This window comes from Nerophis ophidion, linkage group LG25 (genome assembly GCF_033978795.1).
Source record: "Nerophis ophidion isolate RoL-2023_Sa linkage group LG25, RoL_Noph_v1.0, whole genome shotgun sequence".
Taxonomy (NCBI): domain Eukaryota; kingdom Metazoa; phylum Chordata; class Actinopteri; order Syngnathiformes; family Syngnathidae; genus Nerophis; species Nerophis ophidion.
Genome location: NC_084635.1, coordinates 19,910,388 through 19,938,339, shown reverse-complemented (window position 1 = coordinate 19,938,339; position 27,952 = coordinate 19,910,388). Strand labels below are relative to the sequence as shown.

Sequence of the window (27,952 nt, the reverse complement as noted above, 5' to 3'; positions counted from 1 at the left end):
TAGGGAACATATGACTCTCCAGCCAGATGTGGCTCTTTTGATGACTGCATCTGACTCTTGGATAAATCTTAGCTGACATTAGTGAACACGGTGTGTAATGAATAATTTCGCTGCTAATCACTGTGTTAAAAATAACGTTCCAAATATAAAACAGTCTCATGCATTTTAATCTATTCATCTGTTTTCTACCACACCTGTTCAAGAAGTCGCATTCATGGTAAGAAGTATTGTATTTATTATTGATTAGCTTCAGAATAACAATGTTACTAAAAAGAATAAGAGACTTATTGTACCCTAAAAATGCTGGTCTTACATAAAAATGCACGGACTAAGTTGTATTCAATGTTAAAAAAATATTATATAGCTCTCACAGAAATACATTTTAAAATATTTGGCTTTCTTGGCTCTCTCAGTCAAGAAGGTTCCCGACCCCTGCTTTAATTGGACGAAAATCTGAAAGTTCACATTTGTTACTAAATCCACACCAACGGTTTCTTTCAAGCTAAGCCATGCTGATGAAAACATAATGATATTGGTTGAAATAATTATTAATTTCTGGTGGCCTGGAAACTTACATACACAGTGTGTACATACTGTAGCCCATACCAGGTCCTCACTTGAACACAGTAATTGATCCAACAATCTGACTTGACGATCTGCTTTCTTTTGTTCTCTATAGATGGCCGTCCTATCGGTGTGGAGGGAATCCAAGTGCTCGGCACTGGCAACTTGATGATTTCTGATGTTGGTGTGCAACACTCGGGTGTTTATGTGTGTGCTGCCAACAAACCCGGGACCCGTGTTCGCAGGACTGCTCAGGGCCGCTTGGTGGTCCAAGGTGAGTTGGGAAAAGCCATATTGGATTCTCAATAACTATGTCAGCTGATTGTGTTTCAGTTTAAAGACGGTAAAGAAATAACTAGCCTTCAGAACAAATGCATTTGTTTATTAAGAATAATCAAGAAGTGAATAAATGTACATGCTAAGGAAGAACACAACTCTAATGAGTCTTTCACAAAGTTTACACTGTACAGAGCAGACAACTTTGCCCTTAGTCTACCATATATCGTATTTTTCAGACCATAGGGCGCATCAACATATAAGGCGCACTGACGTTGAGATGGTCTATTCAGGTCTATTTTCATATCAAAGGCAGACAAATTACAGTATATGGTGCACTAAATAGGTCAAATAATGATTTTTTTTTTTTTCTAAATATAAAACATTTCCTTGTGGTCTACATAACATGTAATGGTGGTCAAAATGTTGCACAGATTCTGTTTTACAGATTATCTTCAAGTCCCAGTCTAAACGTCTCTTAAGGTTGTGCCGTTTTGTGTTAGGTCTTTTTTTACATTGCTCCACTACGACAACATCTTCTCCCCGTCATCTTTGTTGTAGCGGTGTAGCGTGCAAGGACGAGAGTGGAAGACGTGTCAAAAGATGGCGCTAAAGTTAAAGTTAAAGTACCAATGAGTGTCACACACACACTAGGTGTGGTGAAATGTGTCCTCTGCATTTGACCCATCCCCTTGTTCACCCCCTGGTCAGTGAGTTGAGCAGTGGGCAGAAGCGGTGCCGCGCCCGGGAATCATTTAGGATGATTTAACCCCCAATTCCAACCCTTGATGCTGAGTTCCAAGCAGGGAGGTAATGGGTCCCATTTTTTTATCGTCTTTGGTATGACTCGGCCGGGGTTTGAACTCACAACCTACCGATCTCAGGGTGGACACTCTAACCACTAGGCCACTGAGTGGAGCTAACTGTTTTGATGACATTCAGACTTTATTTGAATCAACAATGGAGCAGTATCTCCTCAACCGTGGCTCACTAGTGCAATAACAACGCCGGAAATATGTCCCGTGAAAAAACGTCCGTCCGAGACTCTAATAATTAAAGATCGTACCGGGTTATAAGGCGCACTGCCGTTTTTCAGAAAACGAAAGGATTATTTTTTTAAATAATGTGATATACATTACATTGATATACATATAGTGGTTAATACTCTGCGTTGTGTAGTGTTTTAAGTAAGAGACACTCTACCATTCCGTCGTTTCATCATTTATTGGCCACCTGGTTTGGAAACACGAAAAACATAAACAGGTCTCTACTTTTCTGGCGGAGTGATACCTCATCATCAAAAGTCCGATAGAAAAGGAAATAAACAACATTCATTCATACAAAAATAATAATTTAAATTACATTAACAAAAACATTTTATCATAAAAAAAAAATAATAATACACAAATCCACATACCTGTTTTGGAAAAACAAAACACATAAACAGGTCTCTACTTTTCTGGCGGAGTGAAACCTGCGTAAATACCATGTGTAATTATGACCAAACATTTGACGCTCTAATCCTTACTTAACAAAATTGTGCATAAAAAAATAATAAAAACAACACATCACTTATACCTACAACATTAATGTTTTAACTTTTAAAGTATTATGAAAGTTTAGAAATAATATTTACACAAGAAACACAGAGCAATGAAGAACTATTACCTCATCATCAAAAGTCAGATAGAAGAGGAAGTAAAAATCCGGAAAAAAACAGCAAAGTCACTTCCTGCACCGGACATCCGGTTCTTCAAAATAAAACCAATACTTCAAAATAAAACATAACACCCTGTCTCATTCATAATATAGCGCACCAATATCACACTATTACATACATACACGCCATCAGTGTGTGAATGTGTGTGTGTGCGAATGGGTGACATACAATGTAAAGCGCTTTAGGTGTCATGCGGGTATAGTACAGTGCTATATAAATACACACCGTTTACCATTTGCATGATGGAGAGTCACATGTGCTTATACTTTGTGTGAGTCTTAGTAGAAGCCTAAGAGGGCCCTATACTATACTTTCAACTACAGTATGAGTATACAAATCATGTACTCATTTTGTACATGATGCAAAAGTACCATATCATAAAGTTGGTGAAATTTCTGCTTTCACTTCTATGTCACTCCTAAATCTTGTGAATGGGCAGGTACACAAACTCAGATTATTACAATTTTACAAGGGTTTTCAGATTTATCATTTCACAGCTTTAAGAAAAATCCATCCATCCATCCATCCATCCATCCATCCATCCATCCATCCATCCATCCATCCATCCATCCATCCATCTATCCATCTTCTTCCGCTTATCCGAGGTCGGGTCGCGGGGGCAGCAGCCTAAGCAGGGAAGCCCAGACTTCCCTCTCCCCAGCCACTTCGTCTAGCTCTTCCCGTGGGATCCCTACGCGTTGCCAGGCCAGCCAGGAGACATAGTCTTCCCAACGTGTCCTGGGTCTTCCCCGTGGCCCCCTACCGGTTGGACGTGCCCTAAACACCTCCCTCGGGAGGCGTTCGGGTGGCATTATGACCAGATGCCCGAACCACCTCATCTGGCTCCTCTCGATGTAGAGGAGCAGCGGCTTTACTTTGAGTTCCTCCCGGATGACAGAGCTTCTCACCCTATCTCTAAGGGAGAGCCCCGCCACCCGGCGGAGGAAACTCATTTCGGTCGCTTGTACCCGTGATCTTATCCTTTCGGTCGTGACCCAAAGCTCATGACCATAGGTGAGGATGGGAACGTAGATCGACCGGTAAATTGAGAGCTTTGCCTTCCGGCTCAGCTCCTTCTTCACCACAATAGATCGGTACAACGTCCGCATTACTGAAGACGCCGCACCGATCCGCCTGTCGATCTCACGATCCACTCTTCCCTCACTCGTGAACAAGACTCCTAGGTACTTGAACTCCTCCACTTGGGGCAGGGTCTCCTCCCCAACCCGGAGATGGCACTCCATCCTTTTCCGGGCGAGAACCATGGACTCGGACTTGGAGGTGCTGATTCTCATTCCGGTTGCTTCACACTCGGCTGCGAACCGATCCAGTGAAAAATCCATGTTTGGCAATTTATCGAGTGTGTAGCGGTAATCTACGACTGCTGCTGAGTACAGTTGGTGGCCTTTTCTGAACATGGCAGACAGTGTTTTTTCACAGATATAAGGCTATGTCTACACTAAGCCGGATAACCCCTTAAACCATGGGTGTCAAACTCTGGCCCGCGGGCCAAATTTGGCCCACCGTGTAATTTAATTTGGCCCTTGAGGCAATATCAAATTAACATTAGAGCTAGCCCGTCAGTGTTATACAGCGGCAGTGCCGCTGTAACACCGCATTCACCGCTAATACTTCCTGGGAGACTCCTGAAGTTCAGTGCCCCTCCCGAAAATCTCCCGGGGCAACCATTCTCCCAAATATCTCCCGATTTCCACTTGGACAACAATATTGGGGGCGTGCCTTAAAGGCACTGCCTTAAGCGTCCTCTACAACCTGTCATCACGTCCGCTTTTCTTCCATACAAACCGCGTGCCGGCACAGCCACGTAATATATGCAGCTTTTACACACACTTAATTGAATACAATGCATACTTGGTCAACAGCTATACAGGTCACACTGAGGGTGGCAGTATAAACAACTTTAACACTGTTACAAATTTGTGCCACACTGTATACCCACACCAAACAATAATGACAGACACATCCGCACCGAAGACAACATACAGAACAAATACCCAGAATCCTTTTCAGCACTAACTCTTCTGGGACGCTACAATATACACACCCTGCCCCCCCAACCCCGCCCACCTCATTGTTATTTTATTTTCAAATTCATTAGCCTGTGAAAACAATGCTGATATTTACCTCAGAGGGCTGCAAATGGAATGGAGGCATTATTTATTTTTTATTTTTTTTAATTTAATGTACCAATGATGTTTTTTCGTTAGTTTTTTGATGGTTGCTTTTGCATGATTAAGTTATGTAAGCGTTGCTTGTTCCATATTCAGTGTTACAGCAAATCAGTGTAGCAAACTGAGCAATAATTAAGGTTTTATTCATGCACTCTCTTGCTACTTCAAGGTTTCAATGTTTGATTCATTGTTGTAATTTTATTTTCAAATGTATTATTAGCCTGTGGAAAAAGTTTATTTTTGATATGTACCTCAGAAGGCTGCAAATAGAGAAGAGGCAAACGATTTGTATTTAAATTTTGTTTGATATGCCATTGATAGTTTTAAATTGTTATTATTATTATTATTACTGTTATTTTAAACTAGATGTTCCATGTCACTATAAAGTTATATAAGCCTTGCTTGTTCAAGATTCAACGCAAAACTTGTTTGGGTCCCTATTAATCATTTGTTCAACCTCGGCCCGCGGCTTTGTTAAGTTTTACATTTTGGCCCACTCTGTATTTGAGTTTGACACCCCTGCCTTAAACGAATAATTATTTAGCCAAAGCCCCGTTTCAGCCACCCTAAACCAGTGTTTAAGGTTCCCCTCCTCGAATAATTTTTTACACGGGTAAGTGCGCCATGTATTTCTTGAATCTCCGGCTCTTAGCCTTGTATGGACTCATTGATTGTTTACAAACTGAGTTCGGAGAGGAAGTGACGCCAGAAAGACGGTGCCCCACACAGGAAGTGAAGTTAGAAAGAACGCGCCACAGCCAGCTTCATAATAAAGCGGTTTCGTAACTCGGAGCTACCCACTGGAAATATGGAGGCGAGTCATCCAGACATGCCCGTGTTTCTCTTTGCTCTACATGTACAGACGCTTGTGAAAATCACACATGAATACCTTAAGACAGTGGTTCTCAAACTGGGTTCGATCGAACCCTAAGTGTTCGGTGAGTCAGCCTCAGGGGTTCGGCAGAGCCTCAGCCGCAGCGGTCAAGACACACCTGACTCATGAATTGATTAACGTGCACCCCGACTTAATTAAACAAGTTGAAAAACTTATTTGGGTGTTACCATTTTGTGGTCAATTGTACAGAATATGTACTGTACTGTGCACACTGCTAATAAAAGTTTGATTCAATCAATCGTGTAAATAAAAACTTCTCCCTATCGGCGTATCTGTACTGTAAAGTTAAAATTTGAATGACAATACAAAAAGTTTAAGTATTATGGATACCCCCAAACAATATTCCCTCTAATTTTCCATCTGATTTGCAAATGTGTAATTTGTTGTGAGTTCACGCACTGTGTTGGTTTTGTTCTTTGAACAAGGTGATGTTCATGCATGGTTCATTTTGTGCACTAGTAAAAAAATATATAATTTTGTCTAGAATTTGAAAAAATAAAACCTTTTATTTTTCACTAAAGAAGGGTCCGGTGAATGTGCATATGGAACTGGTAGGGTTTGGTACCTCCAACAAGGTTGGGAATCACTGCCTTAAAAGAAAGCGATTGCAGCTATTTTGGATACAACACTTCTCAGACGGCAAGAGAACTTTTAAATGTCCAGGTCAGCTGTGATTCTACTTAGCGAAAAACTTTCTCCATTTGTCGAAGGAGAGACAACGAGAATGCGAGCTCCCGTGGATGTAATAGAAAAAAGGTATCGTGTGCTTTGTATTACCTGGCCGTCGAGGGAAAACTACGGAAAACATTGAATGCATTTGGACTGACAAAGCAGACTGTATCAGTTATTGTCCGCCATGTATGTCACAGACTCAATGTTTAGGTCCAGAGTATATAAAGTCACCAAAAACGAATGTATAATGAAGGTGAAGGCAAAAGAGTGAGTAGTGTCCTGGCCAGATATCTAGAGCCCTATTTGGTTAATGTAAAATGTTCTTTATCACAGTTCTTTATTACATGTGTAATTTATGATGGCTCAGGCGTGATTCACTACAATAGGGCCCCACAGCACACTGGATTCCCTTTACCGTATTTTTCGGACTATACGTCGCTGTTTTTTTCATAGTTTGGCCGGGGGTGCGACTTATACTCAGGAGCGACTTATGTGTGAAATTATTAACACATTACCGTAAATTATCAAATAATATTATTGATCTCATTCACGTAAGAGACTAGACGTATAAGATTTTATCGGATTTAGCAATAAGGAGTGACAGATTGTTTGGTAAACGTATAGCATGTTCTATATGTTATAGTTATTTGAATGACTCTTACCATAATATGTTACGTTAACATACCAGGCACCTTCTCAGTTGGTTATTTATGCCTCATATGACGTATACTTATTCAGCCTGTTGTTCACTATTCTTTATTTATTTTAAATTGCCTTTCAAATGTCTATTCTTGGTGTTGGGTTCTATCGAATACATTTACCCAAAAAATGTGACTTATACTGCAGTGCGACCTATATATATGTTTTTTTTCCTTCTTTATTGTGCATTTTCGGCGGGTGCGACTTGTACTCCGGCGCGATTTATACTCCGAAAAATACGGTAATTGAAATACTGCAACACTGGATATTGTTCAGATAAGTTACATTTAAGTATTTGCACGTGAAGAAACACTGGACGTGTTTACTAACCTTATCCGGCTTAGTGTAAAGGGGGCCTAAGACATATGTATCTAAACTGGATTAAGGCAGAGATAAGTAAGATGTTTTGTTTTCCGGGCAACTAAAGCCCTACCTCACAGTCATGGCTACTCTGCTTCTGTCATTTCATGCACAGCTATTTCGTGAACAAAGCCCATTTTGGCGCCATATTCTCTCAATATTCATCCGATGATATACACCATCCAATTTTTCTGTACTGTTTGCTAATAACTGTTAACATGGAAACTGTTCAGGCGGTGCTTCCCTGTCCAGCTCTGACCAGCAGAGGAGCGTTGGGTTGGCCTGGTCACCTGAACAATTACAACCGAGTAGGCGTGGGGAAATGTGTTTCGGCCTAGAGGACAAGAATGCAGATTTACCTTGTACATAACAAATGTATGGAGCATTTTATAAAAGACCGATACGAAGTAAAGAGCCTGGCTGGGATCCAATATCATTTTAAAAGCCGCTGATTAACACATACAATGTAACAACAAGTTGTTCTCATTCCGGGCATAAGAGAATTGTGTGGTTTTGACCAGCCAGAATCAGATTTGTGGACCCTGTGCATGAAGTGCCCCGAGTAGAAAACATCTTGCATTCGCCCTTTTCTTATATTGATTAAACTAAACCACAATGAAGCAGTATTGATCCGGATCAATATTTCATTTTATCTTCCTGTCAAGACAAAGACAAGCATCTTATCCCCAGAGGACGACAAAACAGGTGTTAATTGTGTCACTGTGTGTGTCCAGACAGGATGGACCGCCTAACGCACGATTGCTCTCCAAATTATTCAACCGTCCTCGTAAAGTCTTGTAATTTCCAAATGGTCACTTTAGTTATTGGCCATCATTTGACATTGGGGATGGGTACTTCAAAGACCGGAAACGGTCGATACTACCGGGTATTGAGTCATATAAAGTCAAACTACCATATTTCCACACGTTTGTTGCACGTGACGTCACATCCAGTTGTAGAATTGGCACCATCTTTTAAACACTTGGCAGGGAAACAAGTACTCAAACGCTCAGAGAGGACTCAGCCGAACTGCCTGTGGGTAATGTTACACATTTCCATGCCAACAAAGCAAGAGAGTAAGGCTCCACTTTTCACTTCATCTCGATGCGACTATACATTGACTTTGCTGATATGCATTAGCCATTTTACAAGGTGATTTCAACACCTCCAAATTTGGTAATCAGAACTACAACTAAGATGCAGATTGCGTACAAACAGAAAGTATGTAAAAAATACAATACTTACAGTATAAACACATGTTAAGGTAGGTAGGTCTTTATTGTCATTGCAACAAGTACAACAACATTTTTGTTTACAGCACAAAACCGTTCAAGATTAGACAAACAAACAGTGAACAAGGTTTCAGAACAGGAACGCTGATGGATCACCAGGAGGCGCCCCGTAAAAGATGGGAAAAGGTAAAACGCTGGGGAAGAAGATGAGTAAAAATATTCAATCTAGACTAGGCTGGAAGGGGGCGGGGGGGGTTGGGTAGTCTGGAGTGGGGAAAAAACCTCCGTGCAATGCACACATAAACATGTTACATTTAATCACGACAACTCGCAACAGAGGGGCGGGGAGTTGGGACCCTGGTAGGCGACTGCTGCTTTGAAGCGCTGCCATCCGACCATCACCTGAGGGGAAAAAAAGTGGTGGTGAAGGCGTGGGTTGGGGGTGGGGGTGTGTGTGTGTATGCCCACACACCCTCCCATGTAATGTTTTTTAGACTGAGGTCGATCTGCAAAAGTTCGACTCCAGCTGTCGTTGAGGAGGGAGGGAGGTCAAAAGCGTCCATCATTGAGGTGTCCTCGGAGGTGTTTTCAGAACAGCCTTGTCCTGTTTCCACAGCGTCAAGGCCGTTCGAGGATGGTGAATGATATTTATATAGCGCTTTTTTCTCTAGTGACTCAAAGCGCTTTACATAGTGAAACCCAATATCTAAGTTACATTTAACTTAGATGTTTGTTTTCCGCGAGCAGACAAAAAAAAAAGACTTGTCTGTTCTATTCGTCCAAGGTGAAACAAAACCAAGACTGGTACATTAAACCTAATGGCAAACACTGCTTCCCGACTTGGCAACACACCGTAGTGAATACACAACAGTCATCTAACGTCTTGGAATTTCAACGGCATGCAAAATCTATGAAGTGTCAGAAATTTCTGTATTACAACTGGGCAGCACAGTTATTATCAGCTCACTGTTGAATAAAAAATATGTGTATATTATTTGAATTATTAAATTTTTATAAAACTAATTAACATTTATTACCATATGAACACACAAAAAAGTACACAAAAATTGGTCCCGTTGAGTAACGGTATTGATTGAGAAAGTTTCAAATGTAAAAGGAAAGGTACCCATCCCTATTTGAGATGATGTATGTCATAAAAACAAATGTAGCTTACAGTGGGGTGTAGGTTGGTAGGTTATTCCTGTTACGTTATGATATATGATTGTCCTTTGGTTGGCCCTGTGATGAGGTGGCGACTTGTCCAGGGTGTACCCTGCCTTCCGCCCGATTGTAGTTGAGATAGGGCCAGCGCCCCCCGCGACCCCAAAAGGGAATAAGCGGTAGAAAATGGATGGATGGATGGATTGTCCTTTGGTTGGTTGGTGATATAAGGTATCATCATTTGAACACTGTGAACAAAAATTGGAAACTGTTTCACCGGTCAAACTGGGACAAACTTTCGTCAAACTATTTTTGAATTTCGTAATCGAATATTTAAAGAAGAGAACAGTAAGAAGGTATCACTGTAATTTGTCAGGATTTGCAAGGCAGCTAATTTTTTATCGTATAAATAAAGCCCAGGACGTTCTGATTCAAGTCCAGTGTAAACTTCCATAGTACAACAGTGCATGTTACATTGTTGGTCCTTTTGAATAAATAAAGGTACAGTAAGGAGGGAGTGGAAGCATCAAAACCAACGTGAAGGGACCGAAACAAGAGCAAGATGGATGGATGATATTACCATCCATCCATCCATCCATCTTATTCTGCTTATCTGGGTTGTACTTATCCGAGGTCGGGTCGCGGGGGCAGCAGCCTAAGCAGGGAAGCCCAGACTTTCCTCTCCCCAGCCACTTCATCTAGCTCTTCCCGGGGGATCCCGAGGCGTTCCCAGGCCAGCCGGGAGACATAGTCTTCCCAATGTGTCCTCGGTCTTCCTCGTGGCCTCATACCGGTTGAACGTGCCCTAAACACCTCCCTCGGGAGGCTGTTCGGGTGGCATCCTGACCAGATGCCCGAAACACCTCATCTGGCTCCTCTCGATGTGGAGGAGCAGCGGCTTTACTTTGAGCTCCTTCTGGATGGCAGAGCTTCTCACCCTATCTGTAAGGGAGAGCCCCGCCACCCGGCGGAGGAAACTCATTTCGGCCGCGTGTACCCGTGATCTTATCCTTTGGGTCATAACCCAAAGTTTATGACCATAGGTGAGGATGGGAATGTAGCTCGACCGGTGAATTGAGAGGTTTGCCTTCTGGCTCAGCTCCTTCTTCACCACAACGGATTGATACAGCGTCCGCACTGCTCATCCATTGAACATAATCTATCACGGCTGACTTTGGGCAAGATGTGGGGTTTGTTTGGGAGTGGTCACCGGCCAATCACATTTCAATACTATTTTGACCTCTCGGACCACGAACAAAGAAGATTGAAGGTAAAAAAAATAGTGAGGGGAACACAACATGCTGTTAGTAAGCTTCATGTGCTCAAGGTCCCTAGAGCTGCAAATGGTTTAAATATTTTCTTAAGACTGTAAAAATCCACTCCATCTCATTTAAAATGTTTTTTTCATGATCGATTTTATATTTGCCTCCAAACCTTTCAAAATATACCTAGATCTGCACTGATTCAGGTTAACAAACAGTAGCCTGAAACCCAGAAGTGCCATGATCCGTGGTCCAGATCATGTTTTGTGTTTTCTGTTTTTGGACTCTCTTAGTTCCTGTTGTTGTGCACCTCCTGAGTTTAGTCCCCATGGTTACTTATGATTTTCACCTGCCTCTGTTGTTCGGGAGACTCACCCGTTTGTAACCAAGAGACACTATTTAAGCCCACCTTTGTCGATCTCTCGTCCTGGCTTCTTTGTTTACGTTGGTTATTCCTGTCCTCGATTCCTGTGCTAAGTGGTTGCCTTAGCTTCCCGTGCGATCGGCAAGCTTTTCTTTTGTTTCTTTCTGTTAATGGTACGGTGTATGATTAGATGATTATCAAATCACCTCCTACCTTCACGTTTTCTTCCGGAGTGGTCCGTTTTGCATCCTAAGGAATGAGATGCGACCCACATGTGACACAGAAGTGCCCGGTTGTGCCTCTACATCACGTGATTACAACCCGCATATAGCCTTACCTTTGGTAGATGATTTTGGTAGATGACTCACTGGGGTGAGTTTTTCCTTGCCCTTATGTGGGCCCTACCGAGGATGTCGTTGTGGTTTGTGCAGCCCTTTGAGGCACTTGTGATTGGGGGCTATATAAATAAACATTGATTGACTTCACTGAAATATTAGACAATACCAACATTGTGTGCTTATTGGAGAACATTTAGATGTTAACTGACTTTACTGGTGTAAATGTCATGATCCGTGGTCCAGATCATGTTTTGTTTAGTTATGTTCTGTTAGTTTTGGACTCCATTAGTTCCTGTTTTTGTACACCCTTGTTTGTTTTAGTTTCCATGACGACTCATTAGTTTCACCTGCCTCATGTGTTCGGATCACGCACCTGCTCTAATCATAGTCCCGGGAGAACAATCCTCGCAGTAATCTGTGTAAACCCCCTCGTCATGAGATTTTAGATAAACGCTGATATCACTTGGGTTTGTTTTTTTTTGCCGATATTGGACCGGTAACCAATATCATTCTCGGATTGTGGCACCATTGCACTTAGCAATACTGCAACATAATATAACAAGTTGTTAGTAGGCTTCACGTACTCAAGGGCCCTAGAGCTGCAAATGGTTTAAATATTTACTTAAGACTGTAAAAATACACTCCATCTCATTTAAAACATTTTTTTCATGATCGATTTTATATTGGCTTCTAAACCTTTCAAAATAAGCCTAAATCTGCACTGATTCAGGTTAATAAACAGTATCCTAATAGGGCTTAGATCAATTGCCTGAAACCCAGAAGTGCCCTGTTGTGCCTCTAGGTCACGTGATTACAACTCCCTTTACCTTTTGTTGATGACTTCACTGAAAAAGACAATACCAACCTTGTGTGCTTATTGGAGAACATTTAGATGTTAACTGACTTTACTTGTGTCCGGCTTTGCGCAAGTAAGTGCCATTATCTGTGGTCCAGATCATGTTTTGTTTAGTTATGTTCTGTTAGTTTTGGACTCCATTAGTTCCATTAGTTTCACCTGCCTCATGTGTTCGGATCACGCACCTGCTCTACTCAGAGACTAGTATTAAAGCCTGTTTTGCCAGTTAGTCGTCCTGGCGACATTGCTTTGTATTGATTGATTCATGCTCGTTTCATGCCACAGGTTTTTGGGATTGTTCGCTTCATGCTAAGCCAAGTAAGTTTTGTTTATTCATGCTACAGTTAGCAATGTAACCTATGTTTATGGTTTGCCTCTTGCAATTTTTCTTTCACCTGATCTTAATCCACCTGAACGGCAGTTGGCAAGCTATCCCATAGAAGAAAAGCAGCCTTTGTCAGCCGCGTGGGTAAAATCCTCACCAGTTCATAGTCAAAGTTACTGCCCGTACCTCCAACCAGCGCCTTCACTGCTACTTCATATTGTCTGGCCCAGCAGGGGAAACGTTGTTTTTCCTCACCAGAAAATGGCTGTGGGAGTTCAATCTTTACATTGCTAGCGAAAGATCTTTCTCCACGTTGCTCTCTGTAGGTATAGTCCAGTGGGTCCTCGCTTTTATTCCACATATTCCACATAAATCAGAAGACCGCAGCCAGATGAAAGAAGTATGTGCGCTTTCTGACCAGACGAAGCTTCGCCGTTGCTAGCTGCGGCTAACTGAGATGAAGCTAGCTGACTCTCCAGACTTTACGGTAATTAGATGTCTTTCTTTCGCGGGACTTATATCCCACCGCTGCCACCAATGTAACCGAGGGTTTATATAAGTCGCCTAAACTGTATCACACTACAAAATAACAAACACGGAGGCTCCAGTTTCACACGAGGACCACTTTATTTTCGTTCCTTTCCAAAACCTACGCTCCACTCCAAGATGACATCATTTCCGTTCTATCTACCTTCAAAATAAGAGCTCAAGGCATATACTGTGTAAAAGGAACTAAACATAACAAAGGGGCAAACCATAAAAATAGGTTACAGCAAGTTTTTGTTTCATGTCCATAGTTCTGCCTAAGTGTTAGTTTTTGTATCCTATGTTAAGTTGTGCCTTCGCCTTGCGCGCCTTTTTGTTTTGACTTTTTGAGTCAAGATTAAATCATGTTTTTGCCTCCACGCCTTGTCCAGAGTAGTCCGTTTGCATCCTGGGAGAACAACCCTCGCAGTAAGCTGCGCAAACCCCCTCGTCACGACTGCTTCTAGTGGAGATTTTAGATATCACTGATATCACTTGTTTTTTTGTTTTTTTTGCCGATATCGGACCGCTAACCAATATCATTATCGGATAGGGGCGCCATTGCACTTAGCAATACTGCAATTGTTAACTTTTAAGCAGTGTTAAGTAGGTTTCACTTGAAGTTAGTGACTTATTATTGAAGCAGCATCATGTACTGAAAATATAGTCCAGCAACTTGTTAAATCCTACAAGTTTTTGTTTTTTTTCAGTGCATGAGGCATTATTTCAACAGGCATTATGCTCTCGGGTATTCAAACCTCTTGTGATGAGTATAAGATAATAGCAAAACATGCTTTCTTAATTAGTAGGCATACATAATTCATGGTGATATTTAAAATCCCTTTGAATTGGTGAATACACAGGAGTCATCTCAAACGAAAGCGTCAACCAGTAGTCATTTTTGCACCTGCAACTGTAATTACTGACTGTGATTTAAAGTATCCATAAAGTCCCTGCCCACCTCCATATGAATAAGTTATCACATCTAAGTGAACATGTGTGGTTGACTGTAGCATGGAATGATGAGGCACAATATGATGAAACTGCCGTTTGCTTCCATGTGTTTAAGTGTTTTAAAAAGCGCATTAAGGTGAACAGATGATATTCCATGTGAACACCTGATGAGGACATCTGATAATTCTGCAAACTGACATCAAATCACAGTTGGTAAATTGCATTTTGAACTATACAGAGTTCCAGGCTTCTATATTTTAAATAAAATGTTGGGCGTGCAATGCTGCAGATTCTGGTATCAATCAAATACCAAGTTAATACAGGGCTTGTTATATTGCACTATAATGTTGTGTAGCATTACGACAACACAATGGTTAATGCAGGCAAAAAGGTTGTTTAATTCACAAACGGGGAGTGGCGCGACTTACAAAATTTATAAAGAGTCAAACAAAAACACAGGCTTGGAATTATGGCTGGCAAAAAGTAGAATTTCCCCATTAGATTGTGCACAAAAACAAAAAGAAGAAAAAAATAATTCAAACTATTCGGCATTTCGCCACCAAAGGCTTCCGTTGTGCGTTTTTTTTATTGTATTTTTTTTGTAAACAATTTAGCAATATGTAAGTATAACAGTATCAACCAGGTATACGTCACACAAGTATCAACCCAAAACTGATACTGTGTCGTGACTACGGGGAGATGACGGCAACTGACACCAGGGGGTGGTAATGTCCAAAGATTTATTCTACATATATATAGACCATATGTAGTTGATACCAAAAAGTTTGGTTTCATCTGACCACATGACATTCTCCCAATTCTCTACTGTATCATCCATGTATCCATTTTGGTGTAAACTCAACTCGTCGTGTTTGGAGGAAGAAGAATACTGAATTGCATCCCAAGAACACCACACCTACTGTGAAGTATGGGGGTGGAAACATCATGCTATGGGGCTGTTTTTCTGCTAAGGGACAGGACGATTGATCCGTGTTAAGGAAAGAATGAATGGGGCCATGTATCGTGAGATTTTGAGGTAAAACCTCCTTCCATCAATGGTTGACCAAATACTTATTTTCCACCATAAATTACATATAAATTATTTAGAATTCCTACAATGTGAATTCCTGTTTCTCACAGTTGACGTGTACCTATGATGAAAATTACAGACCTCTGTCATCATTTTAATTGGGAGAACTTGCACAATCGGTGGCTGACTAAATACTTTTTTGCCCCACTGTATATATATGTATATATATATATATATATATATATATATATATATATATATATATATATATATATATATATATTCTGAACGCAATGATGTCACATTATCAATGGGAAAAGGCATTTCTAAACAATATGATTTACCTTAACAAGCGGTAGGAAATGAATTTGAGAGGACAGATTTAAAATAATAAAAACACTAAAATAAAATAAAAATTCAAATATTTTAACTTCGCACATACTGCGGGCCGGATTTTGGACGCTGGCGGGCAGAATACGGCCCACCGGCCATAGTTTGGAGACCACTGATCAACAGGAACATACAATAAAAGCGGTAAGTGATAATTTTAAGCCCGTAAACCCATGTACCTGCTGCACACGCACTCTTACTACATAATCTGCTGCCTACTGTGGGTTCGCCACCGAGCTTTGTGTCATCACTTTGGCACCACTGACACTGTTACTCTCATCCTACATAGCGGTGGCCGTTTAGAAAGAAAATAATTAAAAATAATAATAAAAAAAACCCTGCAAACTTTCGGATGCACTTAAATAAATCCTCTCCCCACGTTTACTTCTTCGTAGCCAATTTTCTCTTCTGCAAACTTCTATCATGCCTTTTTTTTCTTTATTGTGCACTTGCAAAGATGATGTTACCAGTTCATGGTGTCTAAACGAGACGCATTTAGCCTGACTCGAGTCACACAACACTGACGCGAGCTACGAATCGGACACATTCAGCGATAGGATAACGTTACGAAAACACAGTTTGAAAAAAGATATCTCAATTTTATTCACCATTTTTTTTGTGATTTTAATTGTTTTCGATTTTTCAAATTTTTGCATTATGCCCTCAATATGTGGATCCCCTTTAAAGTGATGTGAAATGTATTTTATTTATATACTGCTTTTGTCTAGTGACTCAAATCGCGTTGCAATTTGAAACCCAATATCTAAGTAACATTTTTAAACCAATGTGGGTGGCACTGGAGCAGGTGGGTAAAGTGTCTTGCCCAAGGACACAACGGCAGTGACTAGGATGGCAGAAGCGGGGATCAAACCTGGAACCCGCAAGTCGCACGGCCACACTACCAACCGAGCCATACAGCCCCAGTCTAAGACAGAATGCAGCATACAGGTCAAATAATTTAAATACTTAAGTCTCATATGGGATGTATATGGCCCCATTCATCGCGGTTTACCTGACACATGAAACGTGACAAAAAACGGCTTTTTGCAAGATGCGTAGCGGCAGCAGAGTAACACATGACCGACAAAAGGCAGGAAAAAACCCAAACACAGGAAATAATGACAAGTCTAAAACTCTAAAGTGAGATCATGCCAGTTTGTATAGGTACTACCAATATTTAGACCAACCCACTATTACATGGTAATGTCATGTTTTTTTGTTTTTTTTTTAAATCCACAAATTCTGTTGATACCATCTTGACTCCTCATTTGACGTCTTTTTTATCCCAGCTCCTGCAGAGTTCACTCAACCTCCGCAGTCTATTGCGCGACCCGTCGGGACCACCGCCATCTTCACGTGCCAAGCCCAGGGCGAACCTGAGCCCCAACTCACCTGGTTGAAGAACGGCCAGATCCTAGAGCCCGGGGGGCACGTCAAACTCAGGAACAGCAACAGGTAGAGAAAAAAAACAACAACAAATCTTTTTATATACAAAAATATTCACATCTTTTAAAAAAATAACAAAAGCCCTGCAGTCAAATGTTGTATTTATTGTTTGTTTCTCTCTCCATGAGATTATATATATATGTGGGGGCTTGCTTCTTCTCTGTGTGTGTGTGTGTGTGTGTGTGTGTGTGTGTGTGTGTGTGTGTGTGTGTGTGTGTGTGTGTGTGTGTGTGTGTGTGTGCGTGCGTGCGTGCGTGCGTGCGTGCGTGCGTGCGTGCGTGCGTGCGTGCGTGCGTGCGTGCGTGCGTGCGTGCGTGCGTGCGTGCGTGCGTGTTACTACCCTTCTTGAGATACCAAGAAGGAAAAGTATCTTCCATATGAGGAGGTGTGAACAAGTGTTGACATAAATCATGCTCCCAATAACATTGCATCTAATAGAGAGTCATATGCCAGAGTCTGTGAACATTGCTCCAAAGTCAGGATTTTTAAGACATTTAAATGCACCCCCTTTGGCCAAAATGTATATATGTATATGTATAAAAATAAACATGTATAAAGAGACATTCTGTAATAACTTGAAGTGAATAATGAAGATTCATATTCAATTACAAACAATTCTCAATTTTTTTTAACTAGAAGCATTCTTTTTCTCACATTGTGTCGACTTTTTTCTTATAAAATTGACAACAATTTCTCATATTCTTTTTCCTTTGTTATTTCTCATAAAATTATAATTTTTTTATGTAAAATTAGTACTTTTCAATGCAAAATGGTGACATTTGTCATGTGAAATTCTGACTTTTATCACACTATTGCCATTTTTTCTTTTATAATGGTGACATATTTTGAGTAAAATTATGACTTTTGCCATAATTTTGTTGAGTAAATTTCAGATCATTATTATAATATTGCCAACATTTTTAAAGCTTTTTTTATAAAATTGTGAATTTGTCGAGTAAAATTGCGGCTCTTTTCATAAAATTGCCAACATTTTAAGCATTTTTTGTTAAACTGCGACCGTTATTGAGTAAAACTTTAACTTTTATCATAATATTGCACAAATATTTTGTTTTTCTTCTAAAATTTTGACTTGCCTTGAGTAAAATGAGAACTTTTTGTTATGATCCGCTGCCTGGGTCCTATTATGATTTATAATTTTGAGTCTTTTTTTGTTTTCTGTTGGTTTTGGACTCCTTTGATTCCTGTTTGTGCACCTCCCAGTTGGTTTCCATAATTTCTCATTATTTTCACCTGCTGCCTGTTCCAAATGTGCACCTGTTGTGTGATTACTGTCATTATTGAAGCCTGCCTCCTCCAGTCAGTCAGTCTTGCTTCCTAATTTGTTTTCATACAACAAGTAACGACTTCTGTTTTCCTGCTCGCTACCTGCTAGTTTCCACGATTGGCTATTTGTTTTCTAGCTCCCATGCTAGCTCTTTTAGTTTTGTCAAACTCTGTTTTATTGCTTGAATAAATCATTTCCTACCTGCACGCTGTGTCCGAAGCCCACCTGCAACCCTGGGAGAACAAAATCTGCATCACGATGTGACCAGGTTGCTACACTTTTATTATAATACTGCCAACATTCTAAGTTTTTCTTGTGAAATTGTAACCTTTTTCTTGTAAAATTCCAACTAATTTTTCACAACAAGCTTTTTTATATTTGCATAGTATGTATGTATTATTAATGTTGTAAATACACTTTTTTATATATCTAGAAAGGGTGGTCCTAAAGAGGGAGGCATTTATTTTACGGAGGTCTCAAGAAGGTAACGAATACAAGAGTGAGAGTGTGAGTCTGTGTGTGTGTGTGTGTGTGTGTGTGTGTGTGTGTGTGTGTGTGTGTGTGTGTGTGTGTGTGTGCGTGTGTGTGTGTGTGTGTGTGTGTGTGTGTACCTTCCAGCATAGGTATTCTTCTATGAATATTCTTTTAAATGCTCAAAGCAATATCATATTAATTAATATTTAAAAAATATATTTATATATTTTGTTACATATTTTTCGATGCAAGGTCAGAAATTACACACTTAATTGCTCTCGATACAAACAGAGTCTATAAGTGTCCTATACAGGTTTATGATCCAATCGGCAATATAGTGTATTTGTACAGACTGTATGTATATATTGTAGGGATGTTGCCGAGTACGATACGGATAAACCACCAGTGAGTTTGACCGATACCAATACTGATACTATTTGTATCTATTCATACATTTTTCAAATGGTTTGTAGTGAAGGCTAATGGCAGTTTAAGAATGTCAATACAATAACTAGTTCCTTATTGCCTTTTATTACAAACAATTGTTTAAGCAAAGAGTCTTACTTACACAAAAACTAAAAAAAAAGCAACCATTTGTCAAGACTAGGACTATGGTGTGGATTGTTTTCCTGGGGTGCGAAGCGACTGGATCGGACATGGCGTGAAGGTAATAACATCTTTTAATTTTTACACTTGAAAGTACTACAAAAACAAAAGGTATAAACAAAAACTCGCGCAAAGGCAGAACTATGGACATAAAACCAAACTTGCAAACTACGGCATGAATAAAGAAAACTTACTTGGAACGAGAAAAGAGCATGAAAAAGAGCAGCATGGATCATCAGCATGAATAACAAGGGTGTATAGAGGGTGGTGTCACCAGTTTGACTGCCTGGCAGCTGCAGGCTTAAATAGTGATGTGGTGATTGACAACAGGTGCATGAGTCCAAATGAATCAGGTGCGTGACATAAGGACAGGTGAAAACTTATGGGTTGTCATGGAAACAAAGCAGGGAGTGAAAAACAGGAACTGACACATTCCAAAAACCAAATAGAACATAGCCAAACTGAACATGATCACCAGGACATGACACCATTACTATCTGCTACTCATTTAAATCAAAGTCCACCTGTGTCCAGTGGATTATTCCCTAAGTTTGTAATCAAAGACAAATTGTCTACAACAGGGGTGTCAAACTTACGGCCTGCGGGCCGGATCAGGCACGCAAATATTTTATCCGGCCTGCGTGAAGATTTTGGCAAGTATTAAAATGAGCTACATTTTTTTTTTTTATAAAATAAACTGCTGTTCTAAATGTGTTCACTGGATGTCACAATAGCAATTCTGTTAGGACCGGCAAGAGGTAAAAAGTAAAGCGCGGCTGCGGCTCCTCGACCTAAATGAAACTTAAAAGCTGCTGTTTTATGTCTTCTTCTTCGAACACATCGTTATTTGGCACCTTTTCTCCCCCATAATGTCTCTGTCAAATATGGGAAAACTTAACCCTTTTGAATGGGAAGGGGTTTGATATTGGGTTGTTTGTGTTACAGAATATTTTGGGGCTGCCCATTGAGGCAGTGGTGCTGCTGCTGTGGCATGATATCATTTCCATGGTAATGGTGTGGCTATGTATGTGTGTAGTGTGCATATGCATGTCTACATTTATCATTTATGTACAAACCCCGTTTCCATATGCGTTGGGAAATTGTTAAATGTGAATATAAACGGAATACAACGATTTGCAAATTCTTTTCAACCCATATTCAATTGAATGCACTACAAAGACAACATATTTGACGTTCAAACTCATAAACTTTGCAAATAATAATTAATTTAGAATTACATGGCTGCCATATGTGCCAAAGTAGTTGGGAAAGGGAATGTTCCCAACTGTGTTACATCACCTTTTTTTTAAACAATGCTCAATAAACGTTTGGGAACTGAGGAAACTAATTGTTGAAGCTTTGAAAGTGGAATTATTTCCCATTCTTTTTTTATGAAGAGCTTCAGTCGTTCAACAGTCCGCTGTCGTATTTTAGGCTTCACAATGCGCCCCCCCTTTTTTTTGGGAGACAGGTCTGGACTGCAGGCGGGCCAGGAAAGTACCCGCACTCTTTTTTTACGAAGCCACGCTGTTGTAACACGTGCTGAATGTGGCTTGGCATTGTCTTGCTGAAATAAGCAGGGGCGTCCATGAAAAAGACGGTGCTTAAATGGCAGCATATGTTGTTGCAAAACATGTATGTACTGTTACTTTCAGCATTAATGGTGCCTTCACAGTTGTGTAAGTTACCCATGCCTTGGGCACTAATGCACCCTCATACCATCACAGATGCTGGCTTTTGAACTTTGCGTCGATAACAGTCTGGATGGTTCGCTTCCCCTTTGGTCCGGATAACACTATGTCGAATATTTCCCAAAAATATTTGAAATGTGAACTCGTCAGACCACAGAACACTTTTCCACTTTGCATCAGTCCATCTTAGATGATCTCGGGCCCAGAGAAGCCGGCGGCGTTTCTGGATGTTGTTGATGAATGGCTTTCGCTTTGCAGAGTAGAGCTTTAACTTACACTTACAGATGTAGCGACAAACTGTATTTAGTGACAGTGGTTTTCTGAAGTGTTCCTGAGCCCTTTTGGTGAAATCTTTAAGAGATTGATGTCGGTTTTTGATACAATGCCATCTGAGGGATCGAAGGTCACGGTCATTTAATATTGGTTTCGGGCCATGCCGCTTACGTGGAGTGATTTCTCCAGATTCTCTGAACCTTTTGATAATATTACGGACCGCAGCTGTTGAAATCCCTAAATTTCTTGCAATTGCACTTTGAGAAACGTTGTTCTTAAACTGTTCAACTATTTGCTCACGCAGTTGTGGACAAAGGGGTGTACCTCGCCCCATCCTTTCTTGTGAAAGACTGAGCATTTTTCGGGAAGCTGTTTTTATACCCAATCATGGCACCCACCTGTTCCCAATTAGCCTGCACACCAAATAAGTGTTTGATGAGCATTCCTCAACTTTATCAGTATTTATTGCCACCTTTCCCAACTGCTTTGTCCCGTGTTGCTGGCATCAAATTCTAAAGTTAATGATTATTTGCAAAAAAAAAAACAACTTTATCAGTTTGAACATCAACTACGTTGTCTTTGTAGCATATTCTACTGAATATGGGTTGAAAATGATTTGCAAATCATTGTATTCCGTTTATATTTACACCTAACACAATTTCCCTACTCATATGGAAACGGGGTTTGTATAATATACAGTCTATGCTGAATCTCCTATTTTTATGAAACGTAATTTAAAAAAAAAATCTATACATTAAAAACTGTATTAAAATGTATTTACAAGTTTGAACCATGATTACAACACCTTATTTATGACTGCAAGTCTTAATATAGCAATTAAGCAATGTTCAGGTCATTATAGAACACAATTTTGCATTGCCGGGTCGTGATAAATCCCTCCGTGTGGCGTTTCTCCATCGGCTTGGTAGTTTTAACACCCCAGCCGTCTGATTTAATGCTGGTCTTTGTATGCGTGAAGCATATTGGCTAGATGTTGGATGCTTTTCCATTGCTGGGTCCCCTAGAGTGCGATGAGTGCTGTAGGACCATGTTTTCACACCATAAAGGCCACATGCTGCAGTGAGTGTTGTATTGCTTTAGCGGATGTGGCGTTGCGAAAAGATCATTGTGATGACAAATTGCAACATTGTTCCCACTTCAACACACCTTCCTTTTAGTATCATCTAATTGCATACATTGCGTTGTAATAACCTTGGCTGGGTTTCACGGCAAAGTGAGTTGAACAGAGAGCATTGTTGTCAATAAAAGTTAATACTGAGTTCTTTATATGTATTACACCAGGGGTCCCCAACCTTTTTTTCCCTGCGAGGAGGCGGCGACTTGTCCACACTGCAAAAAGTCAGTGTTCAAAAACAAGAAAAAAAAATACAAAAATGAGGGGTATTTTACTTGAACTAAACAAAATTATCTGCCGATAAAACAAGAAAATATGACTTGTCAGGACTTTCCAAAACAATAAAATCAGCTAACCTCAATTAACCCAAAAATACCTTAAAATAAGTATATCCTCACTATTAACAGGTGCACTTTTCTTGGTAGACAAAAAAATAGAGACCTTTTTGCTTAATATGTTTCAAAATATGTGTTATGATCCACTGCCCGGATCATTTATTATTTGGATTTTGAGTTTGTTTGTGCACTTCCTGGTTTGTACTGTCACCATGGTTGCCTATAAGTTTACACCTGTTCCTTGCTTTTGACGCACACCTGTTGTAATTACTTTCTCTTATTTAAGCCTGCCTTTTCCGTTGTTTCGACCTCGCAGCCTAGCTTTTTTTGCACGCAACTAGTGACGACGCTGTTTCCGTATTCTGGTAAAACATGCTTTGTTCTTGTTAGCTTTCACGCTATGCTTCTGTGTTTTTCTACCTCCCATGCTACCTCTTTGTTTTTGCCTTGTAGTGCCTAATGCAAGTTTTCTGTTCTTAGTCTGTTTTTAGTTTTAAGAAATCAGTATTTCTTACATTTCGCTGTGTCCGAGCCTGAACTGCATCTTGGAAGAACGCACCATCACCACCATGCCCAGCAAACGTCACAATATTCTTAAATATGTAAATGTTAGTGCCGTTATCTGGACATAATGATATGCGCTCGGCATCATGATTTTTTTTTTTTATGCTTGAAGTAAGAAATTACTACTTTAAAAAGGTAGTTTTATACTTGTGAGTGTTGATGACACAGCTTTGCATCAGTTGATATTCTAGTTTCAAGCATGTTTTATTCAATATAGGTCATCAAATCTCAGCAACGAGCTGTAATATCTTACTGAGATCATTTAGGACGAAAACCCTTAAAACAAATAAAACACTAACATAGTGAGAAGAATTATTTTATTAGACAGAACATAAGCAAATATCACCCTTATTTGAGATATTTCAGCTGACTTAGATTACAGTTTTTGCAGTGGTATCCCGCCTTCCGCCCGATGTAACTGTGATAGGCTCCAGCGCCCCCGCGACCCCGAAGTGAATAGGCGGTAGAAAATGGATGGATGGATGGATGTTCATTAATGTGCATTAATGTAATATGAAAAAATGGCGATTTCCTGTCAGGAGTTGTAATATACATCTATAAACAAGCTTATTGGTGTATTTAATGTGAGAGATGAAAATGTCTTGGTTTATAAATCAATTCTTGTTTTTGTGCGGCCCGGTAAAAAATGCGTCACAGACCAATACCGGCCCCCGGACCGGTGGTTGGGGACCACTGTATCACATAATCGACAGTATTACATTTACTTTCATCAATCGAAGCTGTATGGTTATTATGTAACAAATTGCTACATAAAAAAAAAGTCCCAATTTCTTTCTGTCGCTGCTGGCAGTCAGCGACGCGCTACACATGCTTTTATTATTCATAAGTAAAAAGTGGGAAGTACATATTCTCCATATGCATGAGCAAGATCAATAGTTGCAGTCCAGGGAGCCATCACTCTTGTGCGCTGATGCACTCTCGCTTGCATCCTTCAGCCTAGGCGCTGTATTAGTTGGACTGTGAAAATAACAAAAAAAAGCAGGCACCGAGTTAGGTGGGGAGGAAAACATGAAAAATGTCAGTCGAAAAGCAAAGTGATGAGTGTGCAAAAAAAAAAAAAGAAAAGAACAAATGAGACGATAAAGCAGTTATAATCAGAGCACCACAGTGTTTCTATTTGTCGCCATTAGTGTATGACTCGCTTTAATGGGGATGCCATGCTTCACAAACCCTCCTCTGATTGCTGGGGGAGTCAGACCTCATCTACCATTAGCTAATTAACTCATAAACTCCGATAGTTGACCAGGAAGCGCTTTCTGGCATATAAAACAGATTTGCAACTGTGGAGTTTTCATTGTGTTGTCGTGCTGCATAGGGATGGGTAGCTTTCACCTTTGAATCGATACCGTACCAATTACGTGTACCTGAGAATCGATAGTGGTACTAAGCGGTACCGATTTTCAGTACTTCTCTGCGTGTTCATGTGTTAATAAAAGTTGTTTTGTGATGAAATAAAATTACTTTATTTTTATCTAACATTTAACAGTGAGCTGATTATGTTAAAGGCCTAATGAAATGAGATTCTCTTATTTAAACTGGGATAGCGGGTCCATTCTATGTGTCATACTTGATCATTTCGCGATATTGCCATATTTTTGCTGAAAGGATTTAATAGAGAACATCAACGATAAAGTTTGACGATAAAAAAAGCCTTGCCTTTACCGGAAGTAGCAGACGATGACGTCACAAGGGTGAGGGCTCCTCACGTCCTCACATTGTTTTTAATGGGAACCTCCAGCAGCAAGAGCTATTCTGACCGAGAAAACGACAATTTCCACATTAATTTGAGCGAGGATGAAAGAATCGTGAAAGATGATATTGATAGCGAATGACTAGAAAAAAATAAAAATAATAGTAAAGTTACAAAAAAAAAGGCGATTGCATTGGGACGGATTCAGATGTTTTTAGACACATTTACTAGGATAATTCTGGGAAATCCCTTATCTTTCTATTGAGTTGCTAGTGTTTTAGTGAGATTAAATAGTACCTGATAGTCGGAAGGGGTGTGTCCACGGGTGTCTTGAGGCCAGTGTCTGAGGGAAGTCGACAGCAGATACAAGGACGGCGCAAACTCCACAGATCTCCGGTAAGAGGCGACTTTTTACCACAATTTTCTCACCGAAACCTGCCAGTTGACATGTGGTCGGGATCCATGTTCGCTTGACCGCTCTGATCCATAGTAAAGCTTCACCTTCGGGAATTCTAAACAAGGAATCACCGTGTGCTTATGTGGCTAAAGGCTAAAGCTTCCCAACTCCATCTTTCTACTTTGACTTCTCCATTATTAATTGAAAAAATTCCAAAAGATTCAGCAACACGGACGTCCAGAACACTGTGTAATTATGCGATTAAAGCAGACTACTTATAGCTTGGATTGGGCTGGAAAATTATGTCCGCTACAACCCGAGACGCGCGTCATCATACCGAGACGTTTTCAACATGACACTTTGCGGGAAATTTAAAATTGCAATTTAGTAAACTAAAAAGGCCGTATTGGCATGTGTTGCAATGTTAATATTTCATCATTAATATATAAACTATCAGACTGCTTGGTCGGTAGTAGTGGGTTTCAGTAGGCCTTTAAACAAAGTAACATGTATTAACACATGAACACACACTGAAGTATAAAAAAAAAGTAGTGTATTGATTCAAATGTAAACCATCCCTGGTTGCAACGCAACATGATGTTCACGAGGGTTGGAGTCTGAACAGCAAGATGAGTTTTACCTGAAGCTCAAAACTGCCTTTAATCTCTGCGAAGGTGGACCACATGCAGACGGGAAACGATGGCAAAACAAAAGTAATCATATGTAAATTGTATTCGAGTGCTCTGGGCAGCACAATGCCTGTGTTCTCATATATAGACTATACTGGGGCTCTGACAGGGAAGCCTGAATATACTGGGAGTGCAACAGACTCATTTTAATTAATGTATGCGTAGGCTACGGGAGTGTGTGTGTGTGTGTGTGTGTGTGTGTGTGTGTGTGTGTGTGTGTGTGTGTGTGTGTGTGTGTGTGTGTGTGTGTGTGTGTGTGTGTGTGTGTGTGTGTGTGAGTGTGTGTGTGTAACAACACACACACACAGCAAGGTTTCTTCCGTCAGCCCCTCATCTCTCATGACCTTCAAGAGCAAATCGGACAAGGGTAGGAAGGGGGAATCGATTGTGTATATCATTCACACACGCTCACTCGCACAAATGCAAACACGCACACACACATGCAAACACGCACACATGCAACAGATTAATCAAAAACATGTATGTGCTCAGCAGGGCCATTATTCATGTGGCGTGAGCACACATAATCAAACATAACATTTTACAAATGCGTCGCCCTTTGACCTTTTACAGAGCCGGACAATATTGGATGTGATGTCAGCTCACACCTGATTGGCCGCTTGTGTACACGGACACGGCCGTTCAGAGGAGGGTTGTTTGTCCGCGCCGCTACATCTTGACGGATGTTAATACCTCCATCCGAGACGCTGGTTTCAAGAGGCTTGACTTATTCATTGCGGCCACCATGCCAGCAGTATGAATGCTGACTGTACTGTTTGGCAGTCTGATCAATTCTATTGATCCCTACAGCGTTGTGTGTAAAAAGTTTATGATGAGAAGGAAAGGCACCATTTGTTTTTATATTAAAGGCTAACATCTTCTGTACCAGTGTTTTTCAACCACTGTGCTGCGGCACACTAGTATGCCATGAGATACAGGCTGGTGTGGCCATGGGAGATTATCTAATTTCACCTATTTGGGTTAAAATATGTTTTGCAAACCATTAGAATAGAATAGACTTTTATGGTCATTATTACAGTGAACAGGTTCAAAGAACAACGAAATTAGAGGAGATCCCCTGAGGTGCATACACAGTAATATACATAGTAAAAAAGATAAAAAAGAAGATATATATATCTATATACATGCATATAACCATACATATGCATATATATAACTGAGATAGGCGCCAGCGCCCCCCGCGACCCCAAAAGGGAATACGCGGTAGAAAATGTATATATATATATATATATATATATATATATATATATATATATATATATATATATATATATATATATATATATATATATATATATATATATACACATTCACACACTATGGCTAATTTATATATATATATATATATATATAGAGAGAGAGAGAGAGACAGAGAGAGAGAGAGAGAGAGAGAGAGATAGGTTGATTGGCAACACCAAATTGGCCCTCGTGTGTGAATGTGAGTGTGAATGTTGTCTGTCTATCTGTGTTGGCCCTGCGATGAGATGAAAACTCGTCCAGGGTGTACCCC

The 27,952-nt window shown here is 40.3% G+C and overlaps 1 protein-coding gene across 1 annotated transcript in view; it reads left to right on the top strand.

Moving 5' to 3' along the window:
- The window catches only part of igdcc3 (immunoglobulin superfamily, DCC subclass, member 3), a 287,501-nt gene that overhangs the window by 185,221 nt on the left and 74,328 nt on the right, over nucleotides 1–27,952 (top strand). The window contains exons 6-7 of the mRNA XM_061887046.1: nucleotides 680–838; nucleotides 17,105–17,270. Coding sequence (XP_061743030.1) covers nucleotides 680–838; nucleotides 17,105–17,270 — 325 coding nt within the window. The remainder of the gene's footprint in view (nucleotides 1–679; nucleotides 839–17,104; nucleotides 17,271–27,952) is intronic.